Source organism: Clupea harengus, chromosome 15 (assembly GCF_900700415.2).
Source record: "Clupea harengus chromosome 15, Ch_v2.0.2, whole genome shotgun sequence".
Taxonomy (NCBI): domain Eukaryota; kingdom Metazoa; phylum Chordata; class Actinopteri; order Clupeiformes; family Clupeidae; genus Clupea; species Clupea harengus.
This window is the reverse complement of record NC_045166.1, coordinates 16,376,533-16,393,671: the sequence shown is the minus strand read 5'-3', so window position 1 is coordinate 16,393,671 and position 17,139 is coordinate 16,376,533. Positions and strand designations below refer to the sequence as shown.

Here is a 17,139-nt window from a genome sequence, read left to right as displayed (position 1 = left end):
ACACGCATAGCCCATAACAGCTGCACAGAGGTTAGGGATGGAAGAACATGCCTTTTCATACACTGGGAAAATTGGACGAATAAAAAAAGATAAAGAAGAGAAGAAACTGAAAAGGAAAACAAATGCAGATGGAACAGTTGATGAGAGGAAATACACACACACACACACACACACACACACACACGCACACACAGATTGAAGCCATGCTGACAGCATGTGAATTCCATCCTGCCCTACATATTTTAAACAAATAAATCAGTATTCAAGGAGATTCTTGGCACTCACATCCACTATCCCATTGGTGACCTACAGATGACAACCACACACACACACACACACACACACTCACTCACTCACTCACTCACTCACTCACTCACTCACTCACTCACTCACTCACTCACTCACTCACTCACTCACTCACTCACTCACTCACTCACTCACTCACTCACTCACTCACTCACTCACTCACTCACTCACTCACTCACTCACTCACTCACTCACTCACTCACTCACTCTCCCAGCTCTCTTACCCACGATGCCAAATGCGGAGACGGCCCGGGAGAGTCCTGAGGAGCCCTTCTGACCCATCTTGGTCCGGTTCCCCAGATCCAGCCTCCCCAGCAGATCACGCACCTCCTGCTGGTTGTAGACATGCTGCAGACACGCAGACACACACAAATTAAGATACATACACACAAAGGAGAACATATACACAAACATACAAACACATGCTCTCTCTCACACTCTCTCTCACACACACACACACACACACACACACACACACACACACACACACACACACACACACACACACACACACACACACACACACACACACACACACACACACACTAACACATTATGGGTCTTATGCGTTAACTGCACCAGAATATTAGGTTTGTCTGAGGTAACTAGGTACTCAACATTAATTAGATTAAAATGTCATCCTTTATATGGCTTTTTCACAAACTGTGGTTCATTTGGTGCTGTAAACGCATGCCGATCCCCAGCAGAACCGACCAGGGGAGAGAAAGCCTGTTTAGCTATGCATTGTGTCATCCAGAGAGTGGGCATGAAAATGTGCTCAAGTCTTTAACTATATAAGTATGTTTTTTTCTTTCTTTTCTTTAAAAAAAAAAAAAAGAAGTCCTACAAGACAGGTGTTAACTTCAAAGATATCGAAGATAGATTAATTGCATTAGCCCAAAACACAGGGTTGTTCCTGCTTCATTGCTAGTACAGAAATGCGCCACTTTTTCAAGAAAGGTAATGTGATATATTTTGCCATATAGATAAATCAGAATTGGGCATGGATGGATTGTGATTTGGCACATGCAAATGCTCCCTGTCAGAGAAGAATATGCTGCCACAGCTAAATCCATGCCTCAGCAGAATTTTGTATTAATCGCCAGAGTTGAAGACAACCTGCCCGGGCGGTATTCCGGTTTCCGCCAAAATAGGACCCTATTCCTAACCTGAGGATTCCTCCACTAGCATCTCTAGCTCACCTCTCAAAAAACCCATGGAGTATCTGTGTCCTCATCTTGAATGTCCCTGACACCCTCTCTAAATATAGTCACACATATTGTTGCATCCAGCATTATCCTTTGCCTCGGTCCTTGGATTTTAGGTCTAAATTTAGGTTGAGAGGCTGAGACTTTTTTTGTACAAGGACACAAAAAAAACAAGAAAATCCTAGTCTAATTTTATCTGGTCTCATCTTGACAAACATTCAATGCCTTTGATTCAAACAACTCCAAAGGGCTTACAGTGTACACACTTGGTGTATTCTGGGGTGCGGACACACACATCCTCCTGAATGTGTTTGGGTGGGTGCTGTGTGTGTTTGGGTGGGTGCTGTGTGTTTTCGGGTGGGTGGAGGACTGCTACACTGGCCCGCCTTGCTCCCACCTGCTAGTTCAGGTAGTGCTGATCAGAGTAAGTGTAGATCATAAAATTACACACACACACACGTACACACAAGTGCACGCACCCACGCTTGCGCACACACAAACACGCACGCACACACACTCCCCTATAGCACTTTCCAGAGTCTTACCTTGTCGTCGATGATGACCAGGTCTCGTGGCTCCGTGCGGTCGATCTTAAGCACGCGGTGGCAGGTCTGAGATTGGTTACTGCCCACCAGAAAGTACCTCTGGACAAGAGCCATCAAACAAACATCAGAAGAGAGTAGGAGGACACAGAAAGACACCATATAGACAGGCAAACTGATAGGCCAAGGGTTACAGAATAGAGTCTATTGGGATACTGATACTGTTTACAATAACACTTGCTGTTGGACCCAACAACTTACAAAATAATAGAATTTGAAATGTTCTTGCTATTTTACCAGACTTGGATTAAATTATGAAGTTCTGGTTGAAAAGTTTAATCTGAAAAGTACTAACTACAGCAACAGCAGTAAATAGGAAACTGCCCAATCTACATTTCTACCACAGATAGTGTGTTTAGGCAGACACTGAACTGACAAAATAAATGTATTCTCTCAAGTGGTATAAACTCGATAAATTCCATGGTTAAATAATATTGTTATCCGGATATACACTACCGTTCAAAAGTTTGGGGTCACTTAGAAATGTCCTTATTTTTCAAAGAAAAGCACTGTTTTTTTCAAAGAAGATAACATTAAATTAATCAGAAATACACTCTATACATTGTTAATGTGGTAAATGACTATTCTAGGTGGAAACGTCTGGTTTTTAATGAAATATCTACATAGGTGTATAGAGGCCCATTTCCAGCAACTATCACTCCAGTGTTCTAATGGTACATTGTGTTTGCTAATCGCCTTAGAAGTAGGGTTGGGTACCAAGAACCGGTACCAACATGGAACCGGTTCCAATACAACCGGTACCTACCCGGACCGAAATGCAACGCAGATTTCGGTGCTTCATTTCGGTGCCTGAGCCAATTGAAAACGGTTGCTAGGCAGATTCCGCGGGGCACATGTAAAACTGCCCCAGCTCCCAATGTAAACTTTGTCCTGTGTCGCTCACGCTCATTGGTGTTTTCATAGCAACAGTCTTATGACAGTGAAGAGCATGCAGCATTTCACAGAGCAAGCACAAACAGAACTAGCCATCAACCTTTTAACAGAGAAAATACCGAAAGGTAAACGGTCAAAAGTGTGGCTGTATTTCGCACCAAAATATTCAAACATCGCGACGTGCAGCAAATGCAACAAAACAATTGCGTGAAAAGAGTGGAGAGAAGGCAAAGAGTCAACGGCAGATCAGCAACCGAAGACTGAAAAATAAACGGAGGTTAGGTATGCTGTCTGTAATAGAGTGGCCAGCGCAGTCACCAGATCTCAACCCCATTGAGCTGTTGTGGGAGCAGCTTGACCGTATGGTACGCAAGAAGTGCCCATCAAGCCAATCCAACTTGTGTGAGGTGCTTCAGGAAGCGTGGGGTGAAATTTCTACAGATTACCTCAACAAATTAACAGCTAGAATGCCAAATGCTGTAATTGCTGCAAATGGAGCATTCTTTGACAAAAGCAAAGTTTGAAGAACAAAATTAATATTTCAAATAGAAATCATTATTTCTAACCTTGTCAATGTCTTGACTATACTTTCTATTCATTTTGCAACTCATTTGATGAATAAAAGTGTGAGTTTTCATGGAAAACACGAAATTATCTGGGTGACCCCAAACTTTTGAATGGTAGTGTATCTTGAGAATTAGCAGGATGGCAAGCTAGCCCACACAGAATTAAGGATTCAGGCTTAGAAATAATGGAATCGATTTTAACCAAGCAACTTCCGTTATCTTTGGCTAAAGAAAGAGGTACTAGTCTGGAAACCTAACAGGTTGGTTTCTTTTCAGAAACCAAATGTTTCCTTTGTGGTTAATGTAATACCTAAATACATGTATGGTAACTGGGGTACAATCTGAGGAATAGAGTTACACTTTGCGTCATAGAGTTCTTTCCCCCTCCACTTTGTCGAATATTTTTGTATGTTGTAACATCTCGGCTGCCTTTATCCCTGACGTAAAGACACGCTCTCAAGCGAGTAGACCCTGATGTATGGAAACATCAAGCATCCGGGCTATGCTTGATCGACAGGTTAAACTGAGTGAAGACGCACTGAGCGACCCCGTTAGTATGAAAAAACGGAATAAGATGCAATTACAGCTGAAGGCGTGTACCTCACTCACAAAAGAAGGCCGCAGCTGTTTTAAAACTGGTAGCCCATTCATTTGGTAGCCTAATGTTCAACCCAGATTCAAATGTGTTGCCTGAAATTATTATATTCCTGCTGCCTTAACAAAGCTGGTACTGCAAATGTGTGTATGTGTGTGATTCAGCAAAGAGTTGATTGTGCACCAGAGGGGGTTGGCACACTGCAGAGTGTGTCTTGTTCTGTTCCTTCTAAGCACTCTTATGCTTTCTTAAGTCTGTCCATCTGTCTCACACACACACATTCTCAAAATTCTCTCTCTCTTTCTCCATCTCAAATGGGACAGGTCTAATAGCTTATCCTCTTTTTGTCCACTACAATACCTACGAGAACAGGTGTAGTTCAGACTCTGAACCCAAAGTGGTCACCACCACATGAAAAACCTTCAAATAGGGGCCGTGGGCATCCACATCACAGCAACCTACCACTGCGTGCATTCACTCCCACTGGAAGTGCACAACTCTTGGTCCATCTATCAGCCCAAGATGGAAGTCACTTCAACCCTGGCTGGGAGGGCTGCTGAACCCTTAAATGGCCAAAAGGAAGCGGAAAAAAACTGTCTAGAAATCCATTTATAAAACTCATTCCAGCTTTGTAATATGATACAAAATCTTTCTGCAGTACTACACACACACTGATTTTTTCCTCAAACTAAAAACACAAAATCTGACCAAATTGGTAGAAAATGCCTGCTATGGGCTAAACTGAAATGGTAACTCCCACCAAAAACATTTCTGTAATCACCTCTACATTTTTTTAAAGTTTTTTTTTAAAAAGTTTTTTAAAATGATTTCTAAACTAATTTCTCTCTCTCCCCTCATCCTCTATAGGCCTTATACCGGCACATATACTATCACACTAGGTTATTAGTGTTTCAAATGATTTATTAATGGAGCTGCCCCTGACTACATAACTTTCTGGTACTGGATGTGCATAATATAATCTCATATGTGTATGCCTTCTTATACCCACCTGATTTCTGAGCATAGAACGGAAATTAGGGAACTATAACTGTATGTAACATGTTCACATTCATATGTTCAACCTCATATGTTCGACAGCCAACCAAACAGTTGTCTTTCACAACAAGTTCTCCATTCAGTGAAGATAGAAACAGATCAGATACTGATCAGTATTAAAAATACATTTCTTGAAAGCTTGACAACAATTTTCTGAGCTATTCTCTCTCACACACACACACGACACACACACACACACACAAACTAAGGGGACTTAAGCACAGTAATGGTCATTAACACAATATGTAAATACCTTACTAAATAAATATAAAATGCCAGTCTGTATAATTGTAGACAGTAGTCGACCCCCCAAACCCCCTTCATGAGGAGAGAATAGCCAACTTCCATTATAAGCAAAATTAGGATTCATAATCCATTTGACATATTGTCAACAGACTGCAGGCCTACTATTGCCTGTATAAGACTTCTAAATTTCAATAAGTGCATGAGTTGAGGAACCATTTTCTGACCACTAAGCTCTTAAGATGTTCTCACACTCTCACTCTCACTCTCTCACACACACACACACACACACACACACACACACACACACACACACACACACACCGTGAGCAAGTCTACAGGACATTAAACTGGGGGCATATCACCATCACATTCAGATCATCCATCCATACATCATCTATCTGGAACAGTATGTTTTCAATCATCATGTTTGTCAACATAAAGTTGGCAGACTGCTTCTTCACTGGTAAACACACTCACCATCACTTGAACTCCACATATGTCATACGTTACGTTTGAAGTAACTGCCCTTTGGCATTGCGAAAGATTTGCTACCACTATCTCCTGATAAAATAATCATTGAGTTGACCAATCATGTTGTAGTGACCATTTAGGTATGAAGAAAAGCCAGACCATCACTGATCATCAATGTCTTAAACACTAGGCATGCTTCAACAGTTTGAATAAGAATATAAAATCTGTTTTCTGCAGGTTGCTGGCAGAGTAAGCATCTGAAAAGTCTGCTATGCCTTGACCAAGTCATTCCTCCATGTTGTTGTTAGCGACCAGCATGCCATCACAAACCCACAAAACAATGCCCATCAACAGAGTTTATAAATAAAACAGAATATGCTTCTTCATCGATATTCATCCCTCTGGACCCCACTGCAGTTGAACACAACATGTAAACAGCAGTATGTACGTCCATAAATCAGAACCTGCTCTGTTACAGACTGCCATCTATTGCCCATCCATGTACACCCAGCTGTTTTACATTTTTCATTGAGAACGTTTAACTATATAAATCATATTAAGTATATTCATATTTAAAGTATGACTGAACCAAGCTAAAAGTTCAATTCAACTGGTCATCAGTGGAACAAGTGATTATGCCATCATCATACCATAAATAAAATACATACTACCTTGAACAATATAATCCTTGCAACTGAGTGTGGCATGCGATAATATGACGAGAAAACGCGTTATCTACAAAGGAGGGACTTGTCATTGGACTGCAGAAGGGCAAATACTCACCGCTCTTGTCTCGTACAGGACAAGTTTCTGCAACCCACTAATAACAGCCGCAGTCACAGGCATGGTGTCTAGAGAGGGGGAATCGCAAAAGTTAGTAATGGACATTTCTTAGAAAGAGAGACAAATAAATGATGAGGTAATGTGAGAGAAGATCTTTGTAAGTAAGAATACTGACCTTACATATGCTACTGGCTACACTGTACCACTTCAGATATTTTGCGACTGGCGATATAACGTTACTTGATACAGCTAGAATTAGTCGTTTAAAGCATAACTGAACCAAAGCTAGTTTGTTTAGGCCTATGAAATCAGTGAAATGCAGGAGGAAACGTTCTTTTCTGATAAGCTACCGCAGTCAGCTAGCGACCAAGCGTCGCGATTCCGAATAACTTGCCCTCAGTAAACGACAGTAAACCATTTGCTTGCGCTCTGACATAAGCACGAAAGTTTTAACTTGTTTTTAAACTCGCAAATAATTAAAGTGACCTTATTTCATGATGCAAGTCCAGAAGGCAAGAGAAGGCGTGCGTTTCTGTTGCCAAACGTTGAGCCAAGTCAGGTGACTGTCATGCCCAGCTGCAACGAGTAGCGTAGAAGGTCAAAAAGTACGACCGTAGTTGGACTAAATAAGCGTTTGACAATATATTTACAGCAAACTATTTGAGTAAATGCATAGTTTTACAGTGTTATGAACAGGGTGCCACGTTGTGATTTCAGTGTTGATATTTCATACATCAGTTACAAGTATTATGTATTTAGGCCCTATGAGCGGCTATTTCGGTCTGATTTCTGCAAATATTGTAAAACAAATACTGGCCCACGTTACTATGGATACTGGTCAACACAAGTCAGGAGTTGACGGTTGGGATTATACAGACCGAGATAACTGTAGCTAGCCTATTTCGGTGATAAAAAGGTTTCCTACTGATTTAGCAATTTTATAAAATGTAAGGTAAGACGAGGAGCCTGCAGACACACCGTTCACTTGTCATAATTGTGAGGGGCCCTTACAAAAATAGGACGAATCAAAAGTTGTAGCTCTATAACTTAAGTTATAACGTTAGCTAACTAGCATAACTCGCTATCTATTTAGAGAGATAAAGCTAGATGTGATATGTGGAAGTCTGGTTTTAACGTAGCCACTGCACCTAAATAGCTAAGTCAGATCCACATAGTAGGACATAGACGCTAATGTTACGTTCATTTGGAACTTGCATCAATGTATTTACTCAGTAAGCGTATATTTTCACTTTTGGTGTGTATTTCCATCGCAGGTTTGGTCTTAAATGTCATTTAAAGTGGTATTGAAAAGGTCTTTAATTCTAACTGTTTATACTTGTGGAAACCATGGTCCTGTTGGCAAAGTTTGTTGGCCCAGCAGATGCTTATAGTATGGGCCATAAAAAATGCACATGCAAGACCTTGTGCAGATACATTTCTTAACATAAAATGGTGTTATTTTAGTGTACACATGCAGTGATAATACATTAGCAAGACATAGAGTTGTTTTTTTGCACGTAGCTAGTAAACTTTCATGTAGCTTCCATTCCAAAATCCATTGGAATGCCTTTCTTTAATTAGGTGTAAGAGTTTATGCAACATGAGTAACTGACTGAAATGGGTTTGTTTTCTGTAGTAGGCCTACACTTGCAATGATCAGATATAGCTCTTGATAGTGGGATACCTGTAAAAGTAAATGGTGATGGTTAGCCAGCAAGGCTCATCTTCTAAAATTTCTAAATCTTTTTTGTCATTTTTTTTATTTTAGCCGCCTTACCAGGCAAGATGTCTACGAGGTCAGACACCCAGACACCCACAATGTACACGCTAGTTGACAAACTATGTGAGGATGAAGGCGAAGAGGATGTTTTGCTGTCCAAACCAACCTGTTTTGTCATTTTCGGGAAACCAGTATGTTTTTGAAATTTGAACTTGTTCTTACTAAACACAAGAAAATACACATGTCTTTCTTACAACCATGCTCTGTACATTCTATCTGTACATTGAGACGTATGCTATATGTACACTAGAAAAAAAAACATGATTGCACACATCAATAAATTACACAAATTGTCTCCAGAGAAAACCTAGGAGAAGACACAGCTTGTGTTAAGAGACGGTATTTGCGCATCACTTGCTTCAAATACACTTTATTTAAGACCCTCTATGTTGTCTTTCATCCAGGGAGCAGGAAAAACCACCCTTGCCAAAAAACTGGCCCACTCCTGGAAATGTGTTCTCATTGATGGTAATTCTTGTACTGTTTGTTTCATGGAGCTCTACTCTTGTTTTACTGTAATACATTAGGCTAATATAATATATTAGGCTAACTAGTGGTTCCCAGGCTTTTAATGGCAGGCCCCGCTTTGACAATGAAAAAACAAATTGCACCCCCATCCCCCCACCACTATGGAGCAAAGATTGAGACACTCACATCTTTACCTGCAATTTATCTTCTAATAAATAAAAAAAACGTCAGCGTTTGCGTAGCTGTTCGTAAACAGTGTTTTAAAATTTGAATCTTTCAGTAACTTGAATATTTTATCAGTTAAACAATTTTTTTTTATTTGATCAGAGCTCTTAGCACTATTTAAAACATGTAAACTTTTTTAACTTCTCTCATAAATCCATACAATCAACATGTTAGACAAATGTCCATTGTATTAATAATTAGGCTAGCTGTCCCTTTAACATGAAGGTTGGGAAGGCCCTGACTATATTATATAAATACATAAAATAGACTATAAACTCATCACAGAATAGGTTAGTTATAGACTACTATGCCCTAAGAGCACTTCCACACAAGATTTGGCCGTGGTTGGTTGTTTTGGTTTCTAATTCCGTTTTTTTTTTCACCCCCATTCCGCATCCCTTTGCTGTAACTCCGTATCCCCACACTTTAGGAACCACTGGGCTACTCAATGTTCTTGTCTTTTTATGTGATGTCTAATAACTTAGTGTAACATTTCTTTTTACCCATAGATACAGAGATGCTCAACAGTCTCATAGGTGAAGAGGAGCAGCCGTCAGAGGTACAGTGTGTGTGTGCAACCCATTTCTTAACATCCTCTTTAACGTTGCATGATGTGTATGCTTTCAGATATTTGGCAGTTAATCACAGTACTTCTTTTTAAATGTTGTTGAACAGCTGCTCGTAACTGTCAAGGAAGGGAAAGCAATTCGCGAGGAGAAGGTGGTCGAGTTGATTCTGGAGAAACTGAACTCCGCTGAGGTGAAGCACTATGGTACGTTCTGATCACCTCCCTTTTGTACCGGTTCGGGCTCTGTAGTTAAGACCATGTCCTCCTGTGAGGGAAGACTACAGTACTGATGAAGTCTGAAGAAGAAACAAATGTATGAATTTCGACGATATGAATGCAGTCATGGATGAAGGCTGTTGAGGATGTGTCTTTGAGGCTGGTGTTGTTAAGTATCAGTGGTTGTGGTTATGGTTAGAATTAGTATCTTGTCCTGTGTGTGTAGCTGAAACTACGAGTGTGAGAGATAGACTGCAGTGTGTATAAAAGTAATATACTACTATTGTAGTGTGTGTAATAATAATAATACTTATAATAATAATAATTATTATTATTATTATAATGATAATAATATTAATCTTTATTTATAGAAAAATAAAACAGACATAAACACTCTGTTAACAGTCATAAAATCATCAGGTTTTAAAAGAAAATAGATTAGGTAGGCTATTAGGTAGGCAAAATAAAAACCAATACAGTAGTACACCAATACAGAGTAAAACCGTGTGACTGTGTATGTGTATAATGACTAGTGTGCTCCGCCTTTGACAGGGTATGTGCTCAGCTGTATGCCCTGTTCATCAGAAGAGTACCTGACAGCCCATGAGCAGGTTGAACTAATCAGAAACCTGTCCATGCCTCCAGATGTCCTCATCAACATCAAGGTGATGCTCGTGTACAGCACAGCTCAGCACAGCACAACACAGTGTTGCTCTCATCTTTCACCACTGAAATTATTTTCTTTCATCTACTTTTATCCATTTGTTCTAAGAGTTGTTCCCCTCTTTTCAACTGTATTTTCTGTCTCCTCCTCTGATTGTAGCTCTCTTTTGTATCAATTAATTCAAATGATATAACATTGGATGGATACAATTCTCTGCCAGCTACCACCCCCCCCCCCCCTCTCTCTGTCTGTCTCTGGAACTGCTAATGTTCTTGATTATGTTCATTATGTTAATGCCCTTACAGTGTGTTCAGTAGGACCATTTCACATCAATACAAGATGAGAGATGGATACTTTATATTTCCCGGGGGAAATTTAGGACTTGACTAAAAGACTACAAAACGTTGTCTCTTTCTTTCTTTCCCGCCCTCCCCCTCTCTCTCAGTGCACAGACGGGGATCTGTTGCGGAGGCTGTCGGGCCTGCGGCAGCACCCCTTAACTGGCCGCGTGTTCCAGAGGGAGCAGTGGGACCCAGAGAAGAAGGAGCCCAAAAAGAGGCAGAGAGACCCGGACCAGGAGCAAGAGGAGGAGGAGGATGAGGAGGAGGAGGAGGAACAAGTGGAGGAGACTAACGAGGTGTGTGTGTGTGTGTGTTTGCAAGGGAAGGATAGAGAATAATTGTATGTATATGTTTATGTTTGTGTTTCGTATGCTTTTGTGCAATGTAAATTAAGTATTTTGACGTGCAATGTGCCTATGTGTATGTGTGTACGTGCATGCATGTTTCTCTCTGTCTGTGTGTATGTGTGTGTGTTCATTGGTGTGTGTGGGTGGGTGTTCATGTGTGTGTGCAGCCAACAGAGTACAGAGAGCTCCAGGCGGACATGATCACACACCTGGTGCGCTCGAGAGACAACGACCCCGATAACATCTACCACAGGATCGTGCTTTACAAGGACACTGTGCTTAGACCACTGGAGGTGCGTTAGACCTGCCCTAACACTTCAGTACAGCCGAGTCCCTAACACCTTAATTTTTAGAAGCTGTAAACCCTAAAATACTATACTCTAAACCCTGAATTATAGCCACACTGTGGCTCCAGAATGAACTCAAACTCCTAACTCTAAGCCCTAATTTGTTAGAATTGGGACCACAGTGGGATTAAATAAGCGCGTGTATGCGTGCGTGTATCTGTGTTTACAGGACTACCTGGCGGATCATGACCCTCTGTATCTGTTTGAACTGGATGGGAATCGGGATCCTGAGGAGCTCTTTATGGTACTTAACAGATTCTGACCAACCGATTATGACACACTGTCAGAATGCCATTTAAGTGTGTGTGAATGTATAACTTCTTGTCTGTGTGTTGACTGTGTGCATGTGTGTGTTGACTGTTGTGTGTGTGTGTGTTTGTGTGTGTGTGTGTGTGCAGTCAGTGATCTCCCGTCTGGAGGGTATGGCATTGCGTCGTGCTCTAGTTCCCATCCGTCTACAGCAGACAGACGAGGAAATTCCTGATGAGATTGACACGGTATGCTTTCAGCATTGCCAACACACAAATTCACTCATATGGAATTGCATACACACTCGTACACACTCGTACTCATACATGTATGTCAGGACATCCACACACACATACTGCTTTGATATCATGGACATGGTAGAATTTTACATTTTTGATAAGCTGTGTACTATGCAAAATGGAATCTGCCTTAAAGAAGGTGACTTTCTTTAAATACACCATTAATTTGATACTGTGTTTGTCAATGTGTGTATGTGTGTTTGAATATGTGTGAATGTGTGTGTGTGTGTGTGTGTGTGTGTGTGTGTGTGTGTGTGTGTGTGTGTGCACACCCACAGGAGGAGCTGCTGCGTTCTCTGTCTGCCTCCAGGATGTTGGCTCCAGGCATGCGCTGGAGAAGGAGTCGCTGGGGAAGAGCCTGCCCGGTTGCCCTCAAGGAGGGCACCATCACAAAGGGCAAACCTGAGTTCTCTGTGGGGTGAGTGTGTGTGTACGTGTGTGTGTGTGTGTGTGTGTGTGTGTGTGTGTGTGTGTGTGTGTGTGTGTGTGTGTGTGTGTGTGTGTGTGTGTGTGTGTGTGTGTGTGTGTGTGTCTGTGTCTGTGTCTGTGTGTGTGTGTGTGTGTGTGTGTTCTTTGTAAGCCTTAGATAACACCAATGATAAATGCACTGGGTCTATTCCTTTTTCACCCTGTCTGTCTCTCATCTCTCCTTCTCTCTCTATCATCTCTTTCTCTCTCCCTCTCTTTCTTCTCTCTCTCTCTCTCTCTCTCTCTCTCTCCCTCTGTTGCTCTGTCCCTCTCTCCTCCTAGTTTCCTGGATAAGATCTACATCCTTTCCTCTGAGCTGGCCCTGCACAAGTTCCTGACTAACCCGCGGCCCTATCTGCAGCCCCTCAACCCCCGACCGCCCTGTAAGGTGGCAGTGACCGGGCACCCGTGCACAGGCAAGACCACGCTGTGCCAGCGTCTGGCCGAACACTACGGGGCCGTGATCATCAACATGGAGGCGCTGATGGAGCCCGTCATAGAGGCCTTGAAGACGGTGAAGCAGAAAACCTAGGCATTTTCTGGAACACTCAGTTCAGTCTTTTCCAAAGTTATGAATTTATTGCGCTATTATTGGAGAAAGCTGCAGTCTTTAGAAAACAAAAAAGCATGTGTCTAAATGATATGGCGGTTTTATGCATCAGTGAACAAGAGTGTGTGTGTGTATGTGGGGGGGGGGTTAGGGTTAGGGCAAAAGCTTTGTATCTGCTGTGTATAGAGGCTGATTGTACTCTCTGTATGCAAGTGACCATGAGATCATTAGCTAATGATGCTAATTATGAAATGCGTCCTTTTTTTATCCGACCAAAGGAGTGGCTGAACAAGCTCAGGTATGACACAACGGTGGTCGCCATTGAAAGGATCAAAGTCAAGAAAGACGTGGATAACTTGTTCGACAAAGGTGCTCACACAAACACACACACACACACACTCACACACTTACATACACACACACACACCGTAACACACTAACATGCACATACACATACTAGAATGGTGCAGGTGTTGCTTCACACAGACACACACACACACACACACATACACACACACTGTGTCACCCCTCCACCAACATAACTTCTACATACTAACACCTGCTCATACACACCTAAAGCTGTTGAGTGACCACAAGCTCTCTGTTTGACACAGAACGAGACATAGTTGAGGAGCGTCAGGGGGTGGATGTCACAGACCCAGCTGGAGCAGGTCAGACCATATGCTTTGTGGACTGGTTTGTGATGTGCTCGTTTGTGCCGTACTACTGTGTCTTGTGTTGTGTCTTCTGTTGTCGTGTCGTGCCGCGTTGTTGTGCCGTGCTGTTGTTTGGTGTTCATGTCTTGTGTCTTGTGTCGTGTGTTGTGTTGGTGACATTGTTCTCTGGTAATAAACTCTGATCTGATACTGTACTGATGGTCTTCTACCAACAGATAAGGCCCTGAGTGACAAGACCAGTGAAGGTAATAGCCATTCTTCTGAATGCTCATACTACTTAAGGCCTCACACGCTCACATGTGCCTGACCAGGCTAAGGAACACAGTTTCAGAATGCATGGTGTATAGAGCTGTCTTCAGTATCCAGTCTAACTAAATTTCTTCCATTTAGTTGTGGATCAGTACTGCTATCTTGACACAAGAAGCAGCTAGTCCTAAAGCAGTGAGCAGGGAGTAAATGTTTAATCTGTAATGCTGCTTTGAGCTCTGCCATATGTTGGATTTGTTTAAAAATTGGTTTCCAAATTTACATTGCATTAGCACATGGTAGTCCCCTGGCTTGTATTGTAATGCACGTCTGGCTCTGCCAAACTTCCTGGCAATGTATTTTTCTAAGCAATACAGTATATTTATTGTGCATGGTAGAAATTTGATGTGGTGAGTAAAAATGTGATTTTCTATCATGAACATTTCGGAGTGATTTAAGTTTTGAACGCTAGTGTTGTAATTGTTGTAATCAGGGCTCTGTCAGACTACGAATCCTGCTTCTCCTGGCTCTAGCCTGAATTCACAGAGCCAGGCGTTGTGGCTGATTTAGTTTCTGTGTCACTGTGTCACCCCTATAGAAGAGGAGGTGACAGAGAATCACCCGGAGGTGCAGGCCATCGTTAAGGAGACCCTGAAAAAGGAGGAGAAGAGCACCATCCAGCCACCCATCGACCTATACGTGGAGGTCTTACAGAAACGCATCCAAGAGGTACAGCCACCCCTCCCCCCAGACAAATACATTTCTCCTCATCATCTCCTCCAAATCTCTCCTGAAATACACACCATCCTGGCACGCACACTGGTGATATGACGCACAAGGCCATATCCTTGGTAAAACGGTGTCCCTGAACATACTGTACCAGAGTGCGCTTCATTCAATGCCTGATTACTTTATTTAGTTAAACACAAACATTCACATACACACACACACATCAAAGGACTAACACGCAGTAAAACAGAGGTAAGCACTACACATATGCACAACCTGTTGTACTCTCACCTGACCGCACTCCCCTTTCTGAAGGTACTACTCTCCCAAAAAGACCACTGCCAGCTGTGACGTACTATCAGAATCTAACTACTTCCTCTCTGTGGAACGTTCCAGATTGAGGCGGAGGATGCGGACCAGAAGTTCAAAAGGGGCTGGGTGCTGGATAACTTCCCCAGGAACCGGGCCGAACTGGCCTCCATCCAGGAAATGGGTGCCGTGGTCAGGCCCGACATCCTCTTCTGTCTGATGCAGCACGGAGACGAAGACGGTGAGTTCATAGATACGTCATCATCCAAGAGCTCTGCACAGAGGCGTCGCCCAAAAGTCTGACATATGCCAATACAGTAGCCTGTGTCAGCAACAAAACATATTTAATGAACAGTGAAAATGAAACTAGTATTTTAACTAGAAAATGCATTTCCTGAAGGAAATACCAGTGCATGAAATGCAAAAGTTAAGACAGGCAGAAGAAAAGAAAGAAGAGTGAAAGAAGGAAAGAAGAAAATAAAGAAGAGTGAAAGAAGAAAATTTGTATTCGTTTTTCTTTAATATCATAAAAAGTATAAAGTTTAGATAAATGAAAAATACATAGCATAAGTGTTGTTTACAAGACCTACGCGACAAAGTTTGAACGAAGTTTCTACGTTAAGCGGTTCGAGCTGAATTAATCGCAGAAGTCGGTACAAAGAATAAGAAGAAGAAGTATAAGAAACGAAGGTATAACAATACAGGGCATTTCATGCACTGTAATTACAGATGTCATTATGATTATGATGTCAATGGGAACATTTGTAATTACAGTGCATGAAATGCCCTGTATTGTTATTCCTAGGCTTCTTATACTTCTTCTTCTTCTTCTTCTTCTTATTCTTCTTACCGACTTCTGCGATTAATTCAGCTCGAACCGCTTAACGTAGAAACTTCATTCAAACTTTGTCGCGTAGGTCTTGTAAACAACACTTATTTTGCATTTTTTTAATGTCTTAATTTATCAAACGCGCATCTCTCTCAGTCTACTTTCTCTCACACTCCATCTCTCTGCTTCACTCCATTTTTCTCTCCTTCTTTCAATATTTTCCCTCTTCACTCTCTCTTTATCTCTTTATCCAGAGTCACTCTTCGTTTCTTTTCCTCTTTCTTTCTTCCACTCTTCTTTCACTCTTCTTTCCTTTCTTCTTTCCTTCTTCCACTTTTCTTTCCTTTCTTCACTCTTCTTTCCTTCCACTCTTCTTTCCTTTCTTCTTTCCTTCTTCCACTCTTTTTTCCTTTCTTCTTCACTCTTCTTCCTGTCTTAACTTTTGCATTTCATGCACTGGTATTTCCTTCAGGAAATGCATTTTCTAGTTAAGACCTTTGTCAGGTTTTTTTAATGGCACACACACACACACACACACACACACACACACACAGGCCTGAGGTCGCGGTGATTTATTTTCTGCTTTTTTCCCATCCTGGACCGTCCTTCCTCAAGGACCCCCCAGGAGCAGTAGGCAGCTTGTAGCGCCCGGGGACCAAGTGAAGTGAACTGTCCATCTTTGGTCAGGGATGGACATGTGTTCTGTTATTTTGCATGTTTTTTCTGTTGGGGTCCTTAGTGGGGGAAACCCCTTGTGAACATGCAAACTCCACACAGAAAGGCCCGGGAGATAGCCCAACTGAGCACTGTGCACTCTGGGGAGGACCTGCCCCCCAGAGCCAACAGCGCCCCATGCGGGAATCGAACCCATGACCTTCTTGCTGTGAGGCGGCAGTGCAAGCAACTGAGCCACCGTGCCACATTTTATGGAATTATCCCTATTCCATATAGACAATATATTGCACTCCTTCTCATTTTAGGCCTATATTTATTGGCACTATATTGACAGATTTTAGAACGGCAAATGGAAAAACAAATCGTTCATCAGTAGTCTAAACTGAGTGAGTACTTTGCTGCAAAAAACTAAAATGTTACTCGTC

The 17,139-nt window shown here is 41.9% G+C and overlaps 2 protein-coding genes across 3 annotated transcripts in view; one reads left to right on the top strand and one right to left on the bottom strand.

Annotated features, from left to right (window-relative positions):
• The window catches only part of fig4a (FIG4 phosphoinositide 5-phosphatase a), a 78,505-nt gene extending 71,182 nt beyond the window's left edge, over nt 1-7,323 (bottom strand). The window contains exons 1-4 of one of the 2 annotated variants that reach the window (XM_031582064.2): nt 6,903-7,323; nt 6,728-6,795; nt 2,060-2,158; nt 531-654 (exon numbers count right to left, since the gene is read on the bottom strand). In XM_031582064.2, the coding sequence (XP_031437924.1) occupies nt 531-654; nt 2,060-2,158; nt 6,728-6,790 (286 nt within the window). In that variant the 5' untranslated portion in view covers nt 6,791-6,795; nt 6,903-7,323. The remainder of the gene's footprint in view (nt 1-530; nt 655-2,059; nt 2,159-6,727; nt 6,796-6,902) is intronic. The other variant, XM_031582065.2, reaches the window with a different exon arrangement.
• A 239-nt stretch (nt 7,324-7,562) lies between these two features.
• Nucleotides 7,563-17,139, top strand: part of ak9 (adenylate kinase 9) — a 28,031-nt gene continuing 18,454 nt past the window's right edge. Inside the window, exons 1-17 of the mRNA XM_031581216.2 lie at nt 7,563-7,679; nt 8,496-8,638; nt 8,912-8,975; nt 9,710-9,759; nt 9,876-9,972; nt 10,537-10,649; nt 11,094-11,285; nt 11,504-11,629; nt 11,853-11,927; nt 12,082-12,180; nt 12,510-12,649; nt 12,982-13,213; nt 13,528-13,618; nt 13,864-13,920; nt 14,142-14,171; nt 14,771-14,901; nt 15,298-15,451. Of these exons, the coding sequence (XP_031437076.1) occupies nt 8,513-8,638; nt 8,912-8,975; nt 9,710-9,759; nt 9,876-9,972; nt 10,537-10,649; nt 11,094-11,285; nt 11,504-11,629; nt 11,853-11,927; nt 12,082-12,180; nt 12,510-12,649; nt 12,982-13,213; nt 13,528-13,618; nt 13,864-13,920; nt 14,142-14,171; nt 14,771-14,901; nt 15,298-15,451 (1,777 nt within the window). The 5' untranslated portion in view covers nt 7,563-7,679; nt 8,496-8,512. The remainder of the gene's footprint in view (nt 7,680-8,495; nt 8,639-8,911; nt 8,976-9,709; nt 9,760-9,875; nt 9,973-10,536; nt 10,650-11,093; nt 11,286-11,503; nt 11,630-11,852; nt 11,928-12,081; nt 12,181-12,509; nt 12,650-12,981; nt 13,214-13,527; nt 13,619-13,863; nt 13,921-14,141; nt 14,172-14,770; nt 14,902-15,297; nt 15,452-17,139) is intronic.